Source organism: Podarcis vaucheri (genome assembly GCF_965113315.1).
Source record: "Podarcis vaucheri genome assembly, chromosome: 2".
Taxonomy (NCBI): Eukaryota; Metazoa; Chordata; class Lepidosauria; order Squamata; family Lacertidae; genus Podarcis; species Podarcis vaucheri.
In genome coordinates, this window is record NC_138760.1 from 117,841,810 (window position 1) to 117,861,777 (window position 19,968).

Consider the following 19,968-nt stretch of genomic DNA (forward strand, 5'->3'; position numbering starts at 1 on the left):
GGGGAGGTCCTGCCTTAAGGGAATTAATGCAGTGTCTTTAAAGGCTCAGAACGCAATACCTCAAGGACCGCCTCTTTCCATATGAACCTACCGGGTCCCTGAGATCACCCTCTGAGGCCTTCTTTCGTGTGCCTCCTCCTCGAGAGGTCCGGAGGGTGGCAACACGAGAACGGGGCCTTTTCTGCAGTGGCTCCCCGTCTGTGGAATGCTCTCCCTGGGGAAGTTTGCCTGACGCCTTCATTATACACCTTTAGCTGCAAGGCAAAAACTTTCTTTTTTAACCAGGCTTTTGGCTGACCTGACCAACATCCTATACCCTTTTAAAATGTGGCTCTCTTTGGGGGGTGGTTATTTTTATTTTTATTTTAGATATTGTGATCTTTTGTGAACCGCCCTGAGACCTCCGGGTATAGGGCGGTATATGAATTCAATAATAATAATAATATCCTTTTGGGGGGGAGGGATGATAATCACATCCTATTCCAGGTGTCACCTTGTAAGAATGTTGAATTTTGGACCCTATAACAGGAACCCTTTGCATTGTGTAGTTATTATAGGTCCGTCCATGTGGGTGGGTGGGTGGGTGTGTACGCACCAATGTGGTTGGCAACCTATTTCCACTAACAGCCATTTGGTTGCCCTTGCTCTGCAGAACAGCATTCCTGTTGAGATACAACAGGTGCCCAACTTTTGGAAACACCCCAAGACAGTTCTGTTGTGACAGACTTTCCCAGACAGATAACCGGGTCTTTACCACAAGTGTCTATGTTGCATGGTTTTAGCTGTGTGTGTATATTGCTATTTTTAAAGGAAAAAGAGGTGCCGGGATTCACCATGAACGACTCCCTTGTTCTCTTATAATGCCAATGGCGCCCACCTGAGAGGTGCCAGAATTGAGTTCCGGCTGAGAAAAAAGCCCTGCTGTTTCTGCGTTGTACATCTTCAATGTACAGTGGTATCTCGGGTTACAGACACTTCAGGTTACTGACTCCGCTAACCCAGAAATAGTACCTCGGATTAAGAACTTTGCTTCAGGATGAGAACAGGCGGCGCCTGAGGTACCACTGTACATTGGCTTGATATGGCTGTTGGAAGGAAAAAGATCAATAACAGTAATTTCAGTTCTTCTTTTCAAAGATTCCTGCCGGAAATGGTGTATTTCTGTGGTAGCGATCTTGAGCGAGACCTTGGCAAGTGAAAGGAGTTGGGGCCTGTTCTTTCTTTTTTAAAAATTCATTTTTATTAAACTTCCCACTTAAACAATCCAATCAAATCACATTAAATATTCCAAATTATACATATACATATCAAAAAATCTGAATATTCTGCCAAATTATAAATTTCTTAATAGGACTTCCCATGCTTCAAGTCTGGAGGGTTCTGATCATCTCATACTTCTACTGCTTTTCATAGTCACTTCCGATGGTTCCTCCAATTCTTTCTGTTGTTAACCTTCCTTCTTTCACAGTCTCTGAGTTGTTCCCACAAGCAAGTTAAAACAAGCAATGATGCGTTTCTGTGTGGGTTTTATGTCTATGATTCCCCTCTATTGTAGTGATCAGATGGGATCACTATGAGGAATTATAAAATATGCATCAAGCCATTGTGTCCGCGCTGAAAGCATTGCGTTGGCTGGGTTTGATTCATTGACAATAATTTCTGATCAAATCCCACAAGCCTCTCCATCTCTGCCATTTGATTTCTCTGCGCCTGACAGGCACGTATAAGCATTCTGAACACAGACTGGTTGTTCATCAGGCATCCTGGGTCATAAAGATAGTAGGTAGCTTCTTTGATGTAGCTATTGATAGTTTTGTTAAACTTAGGGCCAGGAAGAGAGTTCACAAAGAGATGTTAAATAGTGCCATCCTGCCTCTCCTGTTCATGACCTCCAGGGTTTCCTAAAAGTATTCCTCCTTGCTTCCTATTTTAATTACTCTGGACTACTATGCATGCTCACATTAGCTCTTTGTAGTTTTAACTTTTAACTTTGTCCCCACGTGGGTTTTTTTTGGAAATGCTCAGAGGAAATCTGATCGGTTCTTACGAACACTCTGTAAAAAGTTCTTTTGTGAATAAAACAAGGGTGGGAGAGAATTACTATTATTATACGCACTCCTCCCAGAGTCTTGCTGGTCAAGCCTCGTGTGTATTTTATTAATCAGAGTCCAATCCTTCCTTGCTTTGGGAACGCTACATTCTATAAGTTCGCAGCATCTCCTCACACGCTGGTGTTTCTGCCGAATCAATCCAAAGGTCTTTTCGTGGCTGGCAGCTGCCATCTTCACTCAGTTGTGATGAAATCAAATCTAAGCATTGGGACCTGTTCTTAGCGCATCATGACTGCAGCACATCTTTTACAGTCTTTGTGATCATTATTATGATCATTATCCCATTGCCTGTTACACAAATGTGTTCCAGAGCAATTACGAATTTAGGTTCCAGAGCAATTACGAATTTAGATACAAATAACGGCAAAACGCATCAAAGCCAGTTGGGAAAATGAAAACAAAAAAAATCCTACAAATGCCCACCCATCGATACGTATAAAAAGCACAAATCCTACCCACCGTAGTACAAGGGAAATAGACCTCATATCTCAATACTTTAATGGCCAAAAGTTCTGGGTGCCTACAAACAAGACTGATGGTGCTACGCTGCGCATCCAAGGAGACCATCGTGTATTGTGGTCTTTTCGGATAACTTGACAACCTCCCTGACCTTGCAGTCCTAAGAAGGCAAGGGAGAAGAGAACAACAACATTGAAGGCCTATCAGACCACTGGCAGGGCACAACAGCAGCTTGGTGGGTCGCTGGTTTCAGGTTGGTTTCAGGAAAACCAACAGGTGCAGTCTTGGCATGGTGCCATAGGGAGGGGGAAAGCTCTACCTGTTGAGATACTAGAATTAAGGCAGAAACACTCTTTTTTTTTAAGTTCACACCTTTCATCCGTGCCGCAACAGCCTGGATTTTACACGAAAGCGCTACACAGCTCTTGGAATAAAGTTTATAGAGCCTGCCATGTTTTGGGTGCTGAATTTACTTTCTTCCTCTTCGGATAGCATAGAGCGCTCGCTGCCCTGTCTTGCTAGCATTTGGGGGGGGGGGAGGCAAGGGAAGCTTCCAAAGGTTTCCTTTTTTTTCTTTTTCCAGTCGCACCCCGTTTGAGAAGAGACTGTGGAGAATGCAGCAAAGGTTCCCTTTGGGCAGAGTTCCCTTTGGAAACTTGCCACCTCTACCTCTCGGAGCAGCAGCCATATGGTAGGAAGGGCGAAAGTCGCCTGAAGTCTAAGCCTTTCTGTCTATCACAGCTTGAATGGCTAATGTGTCGTTATAGATATAGGTAGCCCCTGAGGCATGGAGCAAGTTCAAGGGGCAGAATTCGGGCAGGCCGCTGGCCACGTTGGCTTCGCTCGTGGGGCGCTGGAAGGAGGACGAGGTCTCCAAGGGGCGGAAGGAGGTGGAGATGTGGCGCTTGTTGACTTGATCTAGGAGAGTGAAGGTGACCTGGGGGGGGGGAGAGGGCAAAAGAAGGCATGTCTCTCAATTGCAGATCTCAAATCAATTGTAACCATCACAGCTACCAAGTGGCCTTTCATACGTCGTTGGCAGTGTTAGATATATATGAGCTCATTGTCAAATGGAACCTTAAACCACAACGGCATGTCTAGGCACCGTCTTCCATGGAGTTTTTATCGTTATTATTATTATCATTTTTATACCGCTTTATTTTTTTGGGGGGGGATCTCAAAGCGGTTTGCAAAAACATTGAAACATCAAGTGGAACAATCCAGAATAAAACCAAATCCAGCTTCAAGGAAAATATTTCAGATCCTGCTCTAAAAACGCAGCAACATTAGAAAAGAAACAATGATTTGATGTGCTATAAATATGCAACACCAGATGGCAGCAGAGAGCAGGAAATTTTTAATACGTTTTTTCCCATAGGGTTTTTGTTTTGTTTTGTTTTGTTTTGTTATAGCAACTCCCCTCAGCTCCAGCTAGTCAGGGATGATGGGAACTGGAGTCTAGCAATGCTTGGAAGGTTACAGGCTCCACACCGCTGCCTTATGGTTCTTATTCGACTCTCCTATACCCCTAGTGGGACCATGTCCCAGAGGGACGCGGGTGGCGCTGTGGGTTAAACCACAGAGCCTAGGACTTGCCGATCAGAAGGTCGGTGGTTCGAATCCCCGCAACGGGGTGAGCTCCCGTTGCTCGGTCCCTGCTCCTGCCAACCTAGCAGTTCGAAAGCACGTCAAAGTGCAAGTAGATAAATAGGTACCGCTCCAGTGGGAAGGTAAACGGTGTTTCCATGCGCTGCTCTGGTTCGCCAGAAGCGGCTTAGTCATGCTGGCCACATGACCCAGAAGCTGTATGCCGGCTCCCTCGGCCAGTAAAGCGAGATGAGCGCCGCAACCCCAGAGTCGTTCACGACTGGACCTAATGGTCAGGGGCCCCTTTACTTTACCTTTATACCCCAAGCACAAAAGCCCCCATACCTTGTGCCGGAAAGGCCACTTGAGATGGAAGTCATGTTCTCCTCTCATCAGAACGAGGAAAAGCGAGAGGTGGGTGCCTGCTCCGGCCCCGTCTCCGTTCAGGAACAGCTTGAGGCAGAGTTTGTAACCGTAGCGACTGGTGTAAAACGCTTTGGGGGCAAAAGGGAAGGAAACAGGTGGCGTCAAAAAGATGGGTCTGTCATTGAAAGTCTACTCAATATTGATCCAGAGCAAATTCCAATACGTATCATTGGCAGAGTAAAAACTGAAACACGTTGCAGGATTCCCCCAAAATACAGTGGTACCTCTGGATGTGAACGGGATCCGTTCCAGAGTCCCATTTGCATCCTGAAGCGAACGCAAACCGCGACTGCGCGGGTCACGATTAACCGCTTCTGCGCATGCGCGTGACATCATTTTGAGTGTCTGCGCATGCGTGAGCAGCGAAACCTGGAAGTAACGCATTCCGTTACTTCCGTGTCGCCGCAGAGTGCAACCCGAAAACGCTCAACCTGAAGCACATTCAACCCAAGGTATGACTGTAGACCAGAGGCAATTATATTTCATCCAGCAGAGCTTTCCTGAAGGCAAATGAGCAAAATGGTCACAAATCCAAAACGTTCAGGATTGGCACTGTCCATAAGAAATCCAGTTGCAGCAGACTTAACTTAAACTTACAATAGGTCTAAACCTTAACACTAAGCATGCTATGTACCGAACACCATACCAGAAGGAAGAGAGAGAGAGAGAGAGAGAAGAAAGAAAGAAAGAAAGAAAGAAAGAAAGAAAGAAAGAAAGAAAGAAAGAAAGAGAAAGGTGAAACCCAGGCCTCCTTCTGGCCTATTTTTATAGTCAGCATGACCTTGACAGAAGAGGTAGCAGAACCTGTTTAGGCCAGCTGTACTCAGCTTCTCTGAAAGAATAACTCAAACATCACGAGCCTTCTGCTTGTTTCTTTCACACAGAGAAGCTTCCAGAACCCTCTTGAATTAAGTAGAATAGGAAAGATCTCTACACATCAGATCAATACTTTCTACACTAAGAATTGCAAACTGACAGGGTTATGGCACCCGAGTGAATAAACTTGGTTTGTCGCAAGCTGGGCTGGAGATGGAGAGGCACCATTGGTGCTGACTCACATGCCTTCCTTGCATCTCCCAAGTTGTATTTGAGAATGTTGTATTATTTTACTGTTGTTAGCCGCTCTGAGCCCGGCTTCTGCTGGGGAGGGCGAGATATAAATAAAAATTATTATTATTATTATTATTATTATTATTATTATTATTATTAACATCAAGGCCATGTTCACACCACAGTCATGGCTTCCCCCATAGGATTCTGGGAGTTGTAGTTTTGTTAAGGGTCCTGGGTGTTGTTGGGGAACCCCTATTCTCCTCCCAGAGATACAGTTCCCAGAGTGGTTGAAGAAGAAGAAGAGTTTGGATTTGATACCCCGCTTTATCACTCCCCTTCAGGAGTCTCAAAGCGGCTAACATTCTCCTTTCCCTTCCTCCCCCGCAACAAACACTCTGTGAGGTGAGTGGGGCTGAGAGACTTCAGAGAAGTGTGACTGGCCCAAGGTCACCCAGCAGCTGCATGTGGAGGAGCGGGGAAGCGAACCCAGTTCCCCAGATTACGAGTGTACCACTCTTAACCACTACACCACAGTTTAAGAACTGGCCCCTCTTCACAGGGGACGTTCTTACAAAACCAGAACCCCCCATTGCATTTCTTTCCTCCTCGCGCTTTCAGGTCAACTCACTAGGGGAATACAGGGCAGGCCTGTTTCCTGTTTGCACCTCCTGCAGTCTGAGTCCCATCTCGGGGACTTTCCAAAAGAAACACCCGTCGTACGTGGTTTGCTCCAAGACTTGGAGGCGGGATGCTAAGTTGCTGATCATCACATCCTTCAGGGTTAAGAGGGAGTCTTGTTGTTGCACCTGGAAGGAAATGAACGGAGTATTGTGAGGAAGCTGCCGTCTGTTTGAGTGCGAGGTGAACAGAACATAAAGCAAAAATGCTCATAGGGACATGAGAGGAGCTGCCTCAGACCATCTCAGTATTGTCTACACCAGGGTTTCCCAAACTTGGGTCTCCAGCTGTTTATGGACTACAACTCCCATCATCCCTAGCTAGCAGGACCAGTGGTCAGGGATGATGGGAACTGCAGTCCAAAAACAGCTGACTGGCAGCAGTTCTCTAGCCCTAACTAGAGGTGGTGGGCAAAATTTGTGCTCTGTCACTGAGCTCAAGGCTCTTCCTCCAAGTCTTTTGCATCAAATTATTCATACCTTCAGTAACGGAGGAATGGAGGAAGCTGCCTAATGCAGTCATATCATTGTTTCATCTGGACCAGTGTTTTGCAAAATAGTAATAATAATAATAGCCCTGCGCTACTCTATAAATTTCTGGAAACCAGACATTTAAATAGCAGCATAAGAGTGTTTGCAAAAGGACTTCAAAGCACAGTGTCACCTGGTACCACTAAGTGCCAGGTGATTGACAGGTGGGCAGCCCCACCCACCTGTCAAATTTGACCCTCCAGGCATGGGAAGATAAGGCTCCTCAGCCTGCTGATGTAGCGGAGCTGCTTTGAGTGTTCCAGTAGTGCCCTTATAAACGCTAAGGAATAAACCCTACACAAATCTGGAATGGAGTCCCTAAGGTGGTTGAATATGTGCCTCGTACGCCTCCTTTCGGCAACTCCTGCAGCCCAGCTGGTGCCAAAACTCTTGCTCTTCTTTCCTTTGGACCACGTCAGCGAGGCTGAGAGCAGGGACTTGTCATCTGGCCAGCCCAAGACCTCCATACACACTGCCCAAGTTTGCATTCCGAAAAGGTCACTTTGCTAACGCAGCCGTTTTCCTTCACCCCCGGAGATGCACTCCATTGTCTCCTAAGACAGATGGATGCCAACAAACGCTATATAACAATGGGTGTACCATGCTATATTAGAAGCAAAAAAAATTGTTTTGATGAACTGGAAGAGCCGCAAAAAGATTCCATTGAGCAGACGGATTGATAATATGGACAGATTAGCTACATACGAACGAATCGCATGTCGACGCAAATTAAGACTGGATAAATATGAAGAAATCCGGAAGGAATATTTAAGTGATAAGGCGGATAGTGGTGGGAAGTAGGGGGGGGCGGGGCGGAGAGAGAGGTGGGGAAATATTGTTAAAGAGGTGTAGTCATAGGTATATCAACGTATTCAAATCTGAAATGTCAAATTGTGTTATTAGTGTTATGGTGGTTTTTGTTGTATGTGGTTTTGCGGTTGTTGTTTGTATTGAAAAAATGATTAAATAATTTTTTTAAAAAAACAAAACAAAACAAAATGCTAAATAACATTGCAGAAGGTCTGTTGTGGGGACAAGCGCATCCTTCTAGATAATGGCCAGATATCCAGTTTGCACCAGCATAGCCAATGGTCAGGGAACAGGGGAGTCATAGCCCAAGAAAATCTGCAGGCCCATAGGCTCCCTGTTCCTACTCCAGTGTTTCCTGAGAGTGAATCCTAGTCTTTCCAAGCTGCGGTCTGCATGAGACTTAGAATCATAGAATCATAGAGTTGGAAGAGACCACAAGGGCCATCGAGTCCAACCCCCTGCCAAGCAGGAAACACCATCAGAGCACTCCTGACATATGGTTGTCAGGCCTCTGCTTAAAGACCTCCAAAGGAGGAGACTCCACCACACTCCTTGGCAGCAAATTCCACTGTCGAACAGCTCTTACTGTCAGGAAGTTCTTCCTAATGTTTAGGTGGAATCTTCTTTCTTGTAGTTTGGATCCATTGCTCCGTGTCTGCTTCTCTGGAGCAGCAGAAAACAACCTTTCTCCCTCCTCTATGTGACATCCTTTTATATATTTGAACTTTTATACATTTGAACTTCCTCCTACCTTCTCCTCCAGGTAAAGGATCCTGGCCATGGCTTCTCCGAGGGCATTTGCAGGGGCCTCCTCTCTCCTGCCCAGCTCCCGACTCAAAACCGAGACAATGTTCTCCAGTGTCTTCTGCCGTGTTTCCAGCTCGCCCAGCTTCTGCTCACACGGAAGGTCAGACTTTAGCCTCTCCCACAGCTTGTCCAGACCTGATAACTGTTGCAAAGCCCCGAGCAGGTGAGAGTGCTGGGATGCCATGCTTCCACCTACTTGTTCGTCGTGAGCCTGCTGATATCGAAGGCTAGCCTGCAGGAGAGCATCACCCATTGTCATTTTGTTGTGTTTTTTTTTTAAAAAGTATTTTTATTAAGCAATTTCAGCATAACAAAATATCAGTCCACATAATCAATCACATTATTTCCCCCCCTTCCCTCCCACCAAGGACTTCCCTCAGCTCCCCTCTCTGATTTCTTTGCACATTTTGTTCTCTGCATATTACAAAATTGTACATATCCTTGCCTTATCTGTCCTGTGTTCAACTAATAAATTTGTGGGTGTTTATTCAAAACCTGTCAAGGAGTCCAAATAATTTTGTTGACTTTTTAAGTAATTTGTAAAAAGTTTCCATTCTCCCTTGACGTCACTGTTGTCCTTTTCACGCAGTTTATATGTCAATTTGGCCAATTCCGCATAGCTTATCAATTTTTCTTGCCACAGTTCTTTCGTTGGGATTTCCTCATTCTTCCATCCTTGTGCTAACAAGACTCTTGCCGCTGCTGTAGTATACATAAATAAGTTCTTTATTTTTCTTGGCAGGTCTTGTCCTACAATCGCTAACTAAAATGTTTCTGGTTTTTTTTTACAAATGTCAAATTAAACATTTTTTTCAATTCATTATATATCATTTCCCATTTTTTTAAAACTTCTCTGCATTCCCACCACATATGATAAAAAGTCCCTTCTTTTTCTTTACATTTCCAACATGTGTTTGACCCAGTTCTATACAATTTTGCTATCTGTACTGGTGTTCTATACCATCTATACATCATTTTCATATAGTTTTCTTTCAAAAGAGAACAGTCTGCAAATTTTAAAACTATTTTCCTCAGTTTTCCCCAGTCCTCAGATTGTGTATTATGTTCTATATATTGTGCCCATTTGATCATGGCTAATTTGACCTCCTCATCTTTTGTTTCCCATTCTAGCAAGATACTACAGTGGTACCTCGGGTTAAGAACTTAATTCGTTCTGGAGATCCATTTTTAACCTAAAACTGTTCTTAACCTGAGAACTTTAGCTAATGGGGCCTCTGTACTCATCCTGAAGCAAAGTTCTTAACCTGAGGTACTATTTCTGGGTTAGGGGAGTCTGTAACCTGAAGCGTCTGTAACCCGAGGTACTGCTGTATATACGTACTTTCTTCAGCAGCTTCACTTCTTCTATAACTTCCTTTTGAAATCTAGGAGTTGTATAACTAAACCCTTTCTTGTTTTTGTTTTTTTAAATATTTTATTAAGGGTTTTCTTGTTTTACAGTGTAAGTGTAATGCCTCGTATTTTTCCCCTCATATAACATTTTTACAAATCCGTTTCATTTGTTGAGGCATTAGGGGGAGAAGAAAAAAAAGAAAGGGGGTGAAGGGGAGGGGAGATGGATGGGGGTGGGGTCGGGTAGCGGTGTTTCTATTATGCTCAATATGTAGAGTTTGGTGTCAGCGTGCTTGTGTTGTTCACTTGTGTTCCTTTGGTGGTGAGAGAGGTTGGGGTTGTCTTCCTTGTACATCTCATGTACAGTGGTGCCTCGCAAGACGAAAAGAATCCATTCTGTGATTCTCTTCGTCTAGCGGTTTTTTCGTCTTGCGAAGCAAGTCCATTGAACGATTAGCGGATTAGCGCTATTAGCGGCTTTTAGCGGCTTATCTGCTGATCGGATCAGCTGATAAGCGGCTTAGCGGCTTAGAAAAAGGAGGGGAAAAGGGAAAAAAACCAGCAGGAACTTGCAAGACATTGTCATCTTGCAAAGCAAGCCCATAGGAAATTCGTTTCGCGAAGCACCTCCAAAACGGAAAACGCTTTCGTCTAGCGAGTTTTCCGTCTTGCGAGGCATTCGTCTTGCGGGGCACCACTGTAATTGTCTATAGTGTAACCAACTCTGAAAACGTTCTTTTATTTCCTCATAATCTTTTAATTTCCTTCTTTATCCTTCAGCAAATCTCTATAGGTAGTCCACTTCCCTTTTTCACCAAGCGGTTTAAGTAACGAAGTTTCAATTGGTGAAGTATTAATTATAATAATAATTTATTATTTATACCCCGCCCATCTGGCTGGGCTTCCCCAGCCACTGTCTTTTGTTCTATTTTTTGTCCACCAAGGTGTTTTTTTTTTGTTCTATTAGATCTTTATATCTCTCCCACACCCTCATTAGTGACAAGATGGCTCCTGCCTCTCCCCAGCTGTAGAGCGGCCATGGGCGCTGCTTGCACGCCATCCATACTGGCTGCCTCTCGCACGGCAACCGTACAGGATGCTGCACATGCGCACTCCATATGGTCTGCCCTGTCCCAGGTGCTGGAGAGGGTTCCTCCGCAACTGCCTACAGCCATTCATTTGTGTTCGCAGGGAGGAGATGTCTGTCTGTCTATCTATCTATCTATCTATCTATCTATCTATCTATCTATCTATATCATCTATCTATCTATCTATCATCTATCTATCTATCTATCTATCTATCTATCTATCTATCTATCTATCTATCTATATCTATCTATCTATCTATCTATCTATCATCTATCTATCTAATCTGTTATGTATTCAGTGGTTTGTGTTTGCCTGAGCTTGAGTCTGGACTATGGATTCTGAGCCCCTGTGTTCTGATTCAATACATGATATCCAATCACAGAACATTTCAGGATTTGGGTCTCTGCCTCTGGCCCTTAAACTCTGACTTATGATTTGCAGCTTGGAAGTTTGGTCAGCCAATCACGTTGGGAGTGGGAGTGGCCCAGGCCTTCAGAAATGTCTATAAGCAGTTGCTTTGCCCCTGTTGTCCAGTTCTGTTTGTTCAATAAAGGTTCTTGCTGTTATCACTGTGTCTTGTCTCGTGGGGACCCACCTACACCTACACCTACCTACAGCCAGTGTGGTGTAGTGTAGTGGTTAAGAGCGGTAGACTCGTAATCTGGTGAACCGGGTTCGCATCCCCGCTCCTCCATATGCAGCTGCTGGGTGACCTTGGGCTAGTCACACTTCTCTGAAGTCTCTCAGCCCCACAGAGTGTTTGTTGTGGGGGAGGAAGGGAAAGGAGAATGTTAGCTGCTTTGAGACTCCTTTGGGTAGTGATAAAGTGGGATATCAAATCCAAACTCTTCTTCTTCTTCTACCTACCTACCTACCTACCTACCATCTATCATCTCCTTAAGACCCACCTTGTCAAAATGGGTGAGGAGCTCAATTCCTTTCTCCTTCAGGCATTCCGGTGAGGACATTTCATAGCTGCAAGGCAAGAAAGTAAAGAAAAGAAAGGTCAAGACCACTCCCACCAACTCAGGCCTACATAGTCCAATATCCTGCTTCTCACAGTGGCCAACCTGATACTTTGAGCAAGACAGGAAGAAAATGCCCATCTCTTCTTGTCTGACAGTATGGGGCCTCTGAGGCTCCACTTAGCTCTTGTGGCCACTGGCCAGGCCTGGCCTGCATCAGCAACTGGTGCGGTGGCAGCAGGCCCAGCCCAAGACATTCTGTCGCCTGAGGTGAACCAAAAAATGGCGTCCCACCTCTCTGCCAGGGAAGAAGGGGACAACCTCCACTTCCCTCAGTGAAGTTAGGCTCCAGTCTTTTTCTGGATCGAAAATTGCCGGACCTGCAGTATGTTCCCATCGATATTATGCGTCACCACCTCTCTACTACCCGTGTTGACAGTTGATATCTTTCCAGGGCTCTGGGAAGTTACTTCCATTGTTATGTTCGTTTCAGAACTGGTTTGAGGTTTCCTTCTCAGATATAGACTGGGGCTTTGCTTTGATTGTTCCTACTTTGCTGTTATGTACTGAGTTGAATAGGATCCAAACTGAAGCAGTCTGATTGGTCCTAGAACAATAGGATCCAAATTGCAGCAGTCTGATTAGTCCTAGAACAATAGGATTCAGAATGCAGCAGTCTGATTGGTCCTAGAACAATGCAGCAGTATGATTGGTTGGCAGGAACCACCCAATCCTGCTCCAGATAGAAGTGAATCCACAACCTGATTGGCTTACAGTAGAATTCCGGAATTAGCCAATCATGTGCAGCCCATTGTGTAAATAATGTATATAAAGCAGATACTGTGAGGGGACTTTCATTCATTCCTCCTCACCACTATGAGCTCAATAAAGAGCATGAAATCACTTTGCGACTCTGAGTATATTTCATTTGCCTTTCTCTTTACTGCCCCTTGAGGTGGATATATTTAAGCCCTAGAAGTCTTCCAAGCTAAACCCATAGCACAGCTACTATATGGGTCTCAGATTTGGACCACCTTAGCACTTTGGAAGTTGCTCAATCAAAGTTTCTAAGGCAGATTTTTTCCTGTACCGCCATGCGTCCCAAACGCATCATTGAGACTGGAGGCAAGTCTCCCTTCTGTAGAAGTACGGACTTGGCAAAGAACTCTTAACTTCTGGCTCCGCCTAAACTCAAATCCCCCCCCCCCCGGTTTACTATCCCTGGTACTTCAAGACTCTCATAAAAGTGCCTGGCTTAAAACCTCTATCAAAAACTCTTGTGTCCTATCCCCACAACACCTACTCACCATGGGCCCTACTAAAGCAAACAGTCTAACTGGTCAACGTCTAAAAGATATCGAGCATCAGAACAACCTGGCCACTATAAGGAAATTCTGCCCTTGGTATGTTAATTTTCCACCCCTCCGTTTTGATTCCCTGGCCCCATATCTGCACAAACTTCTTGTCCCAAAATACAGACGTGCTTTTACACTTGCAAGACTGGATGTTTTGCCATCTGCGGTACTTGAGGGTCGTTTCCAAAAGATCCCGCCTGAGAAACATCTTTGCCCCTGTGGAGATGGTAGCACCGAAACAGCGGCACACGTCCTCCTGTCTTGTACTCTCTACAAAGACCTGAGGGATGAGATCATCACCCCACTCCTACTAACCATCCCAGGGCACTCAACCACTGCCACAATGTCCTTTTCTTATATCAGATCAAAATGAGCAGATAACAGCAAAGGTTGCTAGGTTCGTAGCAGAATAAGGGCCACTAACTGACGGCTGATTCAGGATTTTACATTGTGCTCTTCTATCAAATTTCGTTTTCTGCGCACACTGTTTTACTGTTGCTATGGCCATTGGCTAATGCGAATAAAGTTTTATCTATCTATCAATAGAGTTAGACTGCCGGGCGTGTTTCCAGATTCCTTTCCGTTCAGCCGCTGCCAGAGGTTTTTAACTGCCACAAGCGCAGTATAGTGTAGATCCTCTGCAAATGATTACAGCCATTTTGCACCCCCTCCCTGGCTCCCACTGTTGCACCTGGGAGTCTCGCTTTGGGTTCCCCCTTGTTTTTAGTTACTCAGGCTGCAGTTCAAACATTCTGGGTTTCCCCCAACATTCCTGCCAGTCATGCGAGGAGATCACAGTTTCTCCCCCCAGACGCAGCCAACGTTTATTCCACTCAGCTTTGTCACCGGATGACATCAAGTGTCAGGGATTTTTTTTTCCTGTGGTCAGGGGGGAGAGAGCCCCAGGGGAACCCCACTTCTGAGATGTGCAGGGGAGGGGAAGCAGTGGGTGGCTGGATGGATGGAGGCAGTGGCAAAATGTAATTCCCCAGCTTTCAGGAAGAAGAAAGGGCCTCATGCAAGCTGAGAATGGCACAGAGGCATTTTCCAGAGTGGGAAGGGGGAGAGTCGCTCGGACCACGTTTACGGCCATACATTTAAAGTGCCGTGATGCCACTTCTATTATTATTATTATTATTATTATTATTATTATTATTATTATTATTATTGATTCGTATGCCATCCTATACCCGTCGGCCAAAGTTACAATATATGAAGCACAAAATGCACAATCAAAATAACAAAAGCACAAAATGCATAATCAAAATAATGAAAGCACAAAATACAGGGTGAGTCTTTTAAAAGAAGTCCCGTGGAACATGTGCACTGTGTATCCATGGGGCCTCTTTTAAAGGTCTCACCCTGTGCATAATCAGAATAATCCAAGCACAATCAAAATAATCCAAACAATTAACCATACAGTGGTACCTTGGGTTAAGAACTTAATTAATTCTGGAGGTCCGTTCTTAACCTGAAACTGTTCTTAACCTGAGGTACCGCTTTGGCTAATGGGGTCTTCTGCTGTGGCTGTGCCGGCACGCGATTTCTGTTCTCATCCTGAAGCAAATAGACCTCTATTCCTCTCCCATTCCCAGAGCTTCCCATGAAGAGGAATTGAATGTTAAACCACTCTGGGAATACCCAGCCCTACGTGTTGTGGAAATGCTGAGGTTGAAACTTGCCCCCCTCCCACACTTAATTCAACTCCTAGCTTCGCCCCGGGGACTGCGGTTTCCAGCTGCAGTCTTGTCACACGAGGATTTGAACAATCGGCGGCGTTCCTTTGAGCATGTGCAAAGTATTTTCTCTTTGCCACCGTGTAGCCACTGGGAGTTCTTTAATTGCCAGGCAAAAGCATTCTTTCATTACCCAGGCTTTAGGCCCTTCATCCAAAGGATTTTAAAGTGTTTTGGGCCTCTTGTTGGTGGGACAGGTCTCATCAATTGCAATCCGTCCCAAATTTAGTTTTTGAGAAGGAGGGGGAGGGGCAGAGCTGATCCTGCGGCCGTGCTCCCACCGAAAAGCTGTACAGTGGTCCCTCGGGTTACAGACGCTTCAGGTTACAGACTCAGCTAATCCAGAAATATTACCTCGGGTTAAGAACCTTACCTCAGGATGAGAACAGAAATTGCGCAGCAACAGCAGCAGCGGGAGGCCCCATTAGCTAAAGTGGTACCTCTGGTTAAGAACAGTTTCAGGTTAATAACGAATTAAGTTCTTAACTCGAGGTACCACTGTACCTGTAAATTCTGGCTTAGATGTGGATATTTTAGGAGGAAAGGAGAGCGAAGGGCATAACTGCAGGTGCTCCAAAACCATTTTCTTTCGCACATTTATGTCCTGCCTTTTTCCATCATAAAATTCAAGGCTGTATGCATGAGTTTCCCAGGCAGTCTCCCCATCCAAGCTCTGACCGGACACAAACCCCTTTAAGCTTCAGGGAGGCAGCTGTCGCCAGCGCTGCTGGTGTAGTGGTATCATGCAAGATTCCCATTCTTGCGACCCGGGTTCGATTCCCGGGCGGCGCACAAAGCATTTTACGTTGTTTTTTTTGGGGGGGGACGACGACTAAGCAAGGTAGCTATCATTGCGGGTCCGCAAAGCATGCCCCCTCTTTATCCCACAGCTGAGCCATGCCACCGAAGGCAGTCTCTTGGGCCTTTGAGGGGCAGTAGGTCACTGGTAGGCAGCCCTGTTTAGGGAAGTTTTTAATATTTAATGCTGTACTGTTTTTAACATTTGATTGGGAGCCGCCCTGAGTGGCTGGGGAAACTCAGCCAGATGGGCAGGGTATAAATAAATTATTATTATTTGTTTGTTGGTTTGTTTGTTATTACTGGTAGATCATCTCCTTTGCATGCAGGTTCTATTCCTGAAATCTGCCACAGGCAGCTCAGCATGGCGCTGATAAGGCCAAGGTTGCAGGTTTGATCCTCATAGGGGAAAGTCGTACGTTTATCATATTTTTTATCATGTTTTTAATACACTGTTGGGAGCCGCCCAGAGAGGCTGGGGAAACGCAGCCAGATGGGCAGCAATAATAAATTGTTCTTTTGTTATTATTATTATTATTATTACAGTGGTACCTCGGGTTGCATACGCTTCAGGTTACAGACTCCGCTAACCCAGAAATAGTACCTCGGGTTAAGAACTTTGCTTCAGGATGAGAACAGAAATTGTGCTCTGATGGCATGGCAGCAGCAGGTGACACCATTAGCTAAAGTGGTGCTTCAGGTTAAGAACAGCTTCAGTTTAAGAACGGACCTCCGGAACGAATTAAGTACTTAACCCGAGGTACCACTGTATGCCTGCCTTGCAGGGGGCTGGACTAGATTATCCTCAGGGTTGCTTCCAACTCTACAATTCTGTGATTCTATGTCCCAGTAGGGCTGGGAGAAACCGCCGCTCAAAACTCCAGAGAACCACTAATACAGCAGAAAATGCTGAGTTGATGGACCAGTTGCCCTGGCTTCCCTAAGACACAGGCAGCTAAAAACTCCTGCCTTCCCACCCCGCTTCCCATCAAGAACATAAGAACACTGGATCAGGCCAAAGACCCCTTTGCTCCAGCAGCCTTCTTCTCACAGTGGCCAACCAGATAAAATAAGAGAAGCGTAGAATTGCTGGGTTGGAAGGGAACCCAGGGGTCATCTAGTGACCAGGATATTATAGCAAACTTTTTCAGCAGGGGGCCGGTCCACCGTCCCTCAGACCTTGTGGGGGGCCGGACTATATTTTTTTGGGGGGGAAATAATGAATGAATTCCTTTGCCCCTCAAATAACCCAGAGATGCATTTTAAATAAAAGGACACATTCTACTCTTATAAAAACACGCTGATTCCCGGACTGCCCCCAGGCCGGATTTAGAAGGCATTTGGGCCGGATCCGGCCCCCGGGCCTTAGTTTGCCTACCCATGATCTAGTCCAACCCCCTACAGTTCATTCCAGTGTATCTGAAGAAGTGTGCATGCACACGAAAGCTCATACCAAGAACTAACTTAGTTGGTCTTTAAGGTGCTACTGGAAGGAATTTTTTTATTTTCACTATGGCAGACCAACACGGCTACCTATCTGCCCCTACAGTGCAGAAATCTTTTCCCCAACACGGGGCTCAAACCCACTACCCAGAGGTTAAGAGCCTCTTCTTCTACTGGCTGAGCTATCCCAGGAAACCCGCAAGTGGGATTCAAGCACAACAGCCTTCTCCCTTGCCATGGTTTCCAGCAGAAGCCTGACTGCCACCGAACATGAAGACAGAGCATTGGGCATTGCAGCTATTAGCCATGGATAGACGTATCCTCCATGAATTCACCCAATCTTCTTTTAAAGCCATCCCAAATGGCGGCCATCGCTGCTTCATGTGGCAGTGAGTTCTGTAGTTCCGACTTTGTGACCCATGAAAGAAGCACTTTCTTTTATCTGTCCCGAATCTTTGAACCTTCAGCCTTGTTGGATGTTCACGAGGCCCAGCGTCGGGAGGGAGGGAGGCGAAGAAACTCTCTATGCTTACACAATGCTAGAAACCTCTACAGCGGTTCTCAACCTGTGGGTCCCCAGATGTTGTTGGACTACAACTCCCATCATCCCTGAGCTCTGGCCTTGCTAGCTAGGGGTGATGGGAGTTGTAGTTTTTTATTTTTTATTTCTAATTCACAGATAATTCCTTTTCCCATCACCGTCCACCGCCCCTCATCCCACCTTTGTGTTAGACTTCCAATCTACTCAATTGCAATTTCTTTACACTTCTATTACTTTCTTTCACACACCTTTAACCTAATTTCCTGCTTCTTTTTCTGTTACACGTTGTTATCCGTCTTACTTAGTATTTCAGTATTTAAAACGGAACTTGTTTATTCCAATAGGAGTTCTGAGTTCTGGAAGGTGTTTAAAGGATACTTGCAAAACCATATTGAAAAATCGGGAGTTGTCGTTCAAGAACATCTGGGGACCCACAGTTTGAGAAAAGCTGCTAGCGTGTCACCTGTCGCTTGCCTTTTCTCCCGACTGAAAAGTCACCCCTGCTGAAATCCATCCACCCTCCAGCCCTGAAAACAATGTTGTATGTCGCCTTCCCCTCCTGCCACCAACCATGTACCTCATTGTCTGCTTGGGTCCTGCAGATGCCCGTCATGTGCCTCTCTCTTTCTGAAGCTTTCTGGCTTCCCATCTGAAAGCAGGACGAAGTTTTTCCCCTCCCTTGGATGTACCCAAGCAGAGTGGGCAGGGAAAGCTGATTGGTTGGCCACGGAGGCCGTCACAACCGCTGGGTGGGGGAATCCCAGAGCCGGGGAGGAAGTCCAAGGTAAGTCATCATGCCAAATCAAAATCAGAACTGAAAACAAAGAGCGCTTTCGATTTAACTTGCTTCAGAAGGGTGGTAAGTAACTCGTTGGGGGAAAGCCACAAGCGTTGCATGCCGAATTGCAGAATCACAGAGTTGGAAGGGACCCCTCGAGGTCATCCATTCCAACCCCCTGCAACTAAATAATAATAATAATAATAATAATAATAATAATAATAATAATAATAATAATAATATATTATTTATACCCCGCCCATCTGGCTGGGTTTCCCCAACCACTCTGGATGGCTTTCAACAGAATATTAAAATACAATAGTCTATTAAACATTAAAAGCTTCCCTAAACAGGGCTGCCTTCAGATGTCTTCTAAAAGTCAGGTAGTTGTTTTTCTCTTTGACATCTGGTGGGAGAGTGTTCCACAGGGCGGGCGCCACTACCGAGAAGGCCCTCTGCCCTCTGACAGTCCGCGGGCAGGTAGGGTCTCCGCCTGCGTACCCAATGGAGCTGATAAACATCTGCCCTGGACACAGAATTGACCTGGTCCACTATGGACATCTGGGAGTCCAGAATGACTCCCAGGCTGCGCACCTGGTCCTTCAGGGGCACAGTTACCCCATTCAGGACCAGGGAGTCCCCCACACCTGCCTGCCTCCTGTTCCCCCCAAAACTGCTCCTTTTCCCAAGAGCACGTATAGAGTCCTTATGTAGGTTCTCTATTGGTCGGAGAAAATAACAGAGGCCAACCAGAGAATATTGAGAAGCAAAGCAGCTAGTAATCCTGATCTTTATTAAAGCTGTTGCAACAGGGTCTCAACTCCCTGCCCCACGCAGGAGGGAAGAGGAACCCAGAACATTGGTGTGCAAGCTCTTATACAGACTTTTGAAATTGCCCACCCTGTAGCCCAAGACCACCCCTCTGAAACATCATACATACATCACAGAGGGAGGCGGTCAAGAGCAGAGGAGGTGGTCTACAGCAGAAATTCTGTCTGCCAGATACCTGATAATGGTCACTGATTGCACTTTCTGGGCAGTCTGGCCATTCTTTTGTGATGGTAAATACTCAGTTCCTGAATCTCTTACGCATATTGATAGTGTGCTCAGCTGAACAGATACTTGCCAGACTGTGTTAGAAAAGGGAGGTGTAAGCCCTCAGTTGGCAACCTTAAGTTTACTCACCCCCCTCACCTGCCTGGGCCAGCTGTGAACCGGGTAAAATATAAATATCTCCAGGATCGAGAAGGAGGAAGGTGGGGAAAATCCCTCAGGTCAGAAAAGCAGAAGGCAGGAAGTGAGAAAAGGAAGCTTCGGTGGTAAATTTCAGGTGATCTTTCGTCCCCCATCTGTTGCCATGTTTGCTGTCATCATCGTATGACCTACTTGTCGACCAGAGGGACTCCCCGCCCCAGGACAACTGCAAATTTCCAGGCCCTGCTGAAACAC

The 19,968-nt window shown here is 45.7% G+C and overlaps 1 protein-coding gene across 2 annotated transcripts; it reads right to left on the reverse strand.

Moving 5' to 3' along the window:
* Positions 1-1,257: 1,257 nt before the first annotated feature.
* On the reverse strand, positions 1,258-18,404 carry LOC309525136 (TNF receptor-associated factor 1-like). Of its 2 annotated transcripts, none has more exons than XM_082210555.1 (6): positions 18,319-18,404; positions 11,812-11,878; positions 8,406-8,693; positions 6,265-6,442; positions 4,503-4,651; positions 1,258-3,507 (listed from the first exon to the last, which is right to left on the reverse strand). In XM_082210555.1, the coding sequence occupies exons 1-6, from the start codon at positions 18,321-18,323 to the stop codon at positions 3,289-3,291; spliced, it is 906 nt and encodes a 301-aa protein (XP_082066681.1). In that variant the 5' UTR covers positions 18,324-18,404; the 3' UTR covers positions 1,258-3,288. The 2 variants fall into 2 exon arrangements, with proteins under 2 accessions (XP_082066681.1, XP_082066680.1); XM_082210554.1 differs by lacking the exon at positions 18,319-18,404 and adding an exon at positions 13,359-13,591.
* Between the last annotated feature and the right edge of the window lie 1,564 nt (positions 18,405-19,968).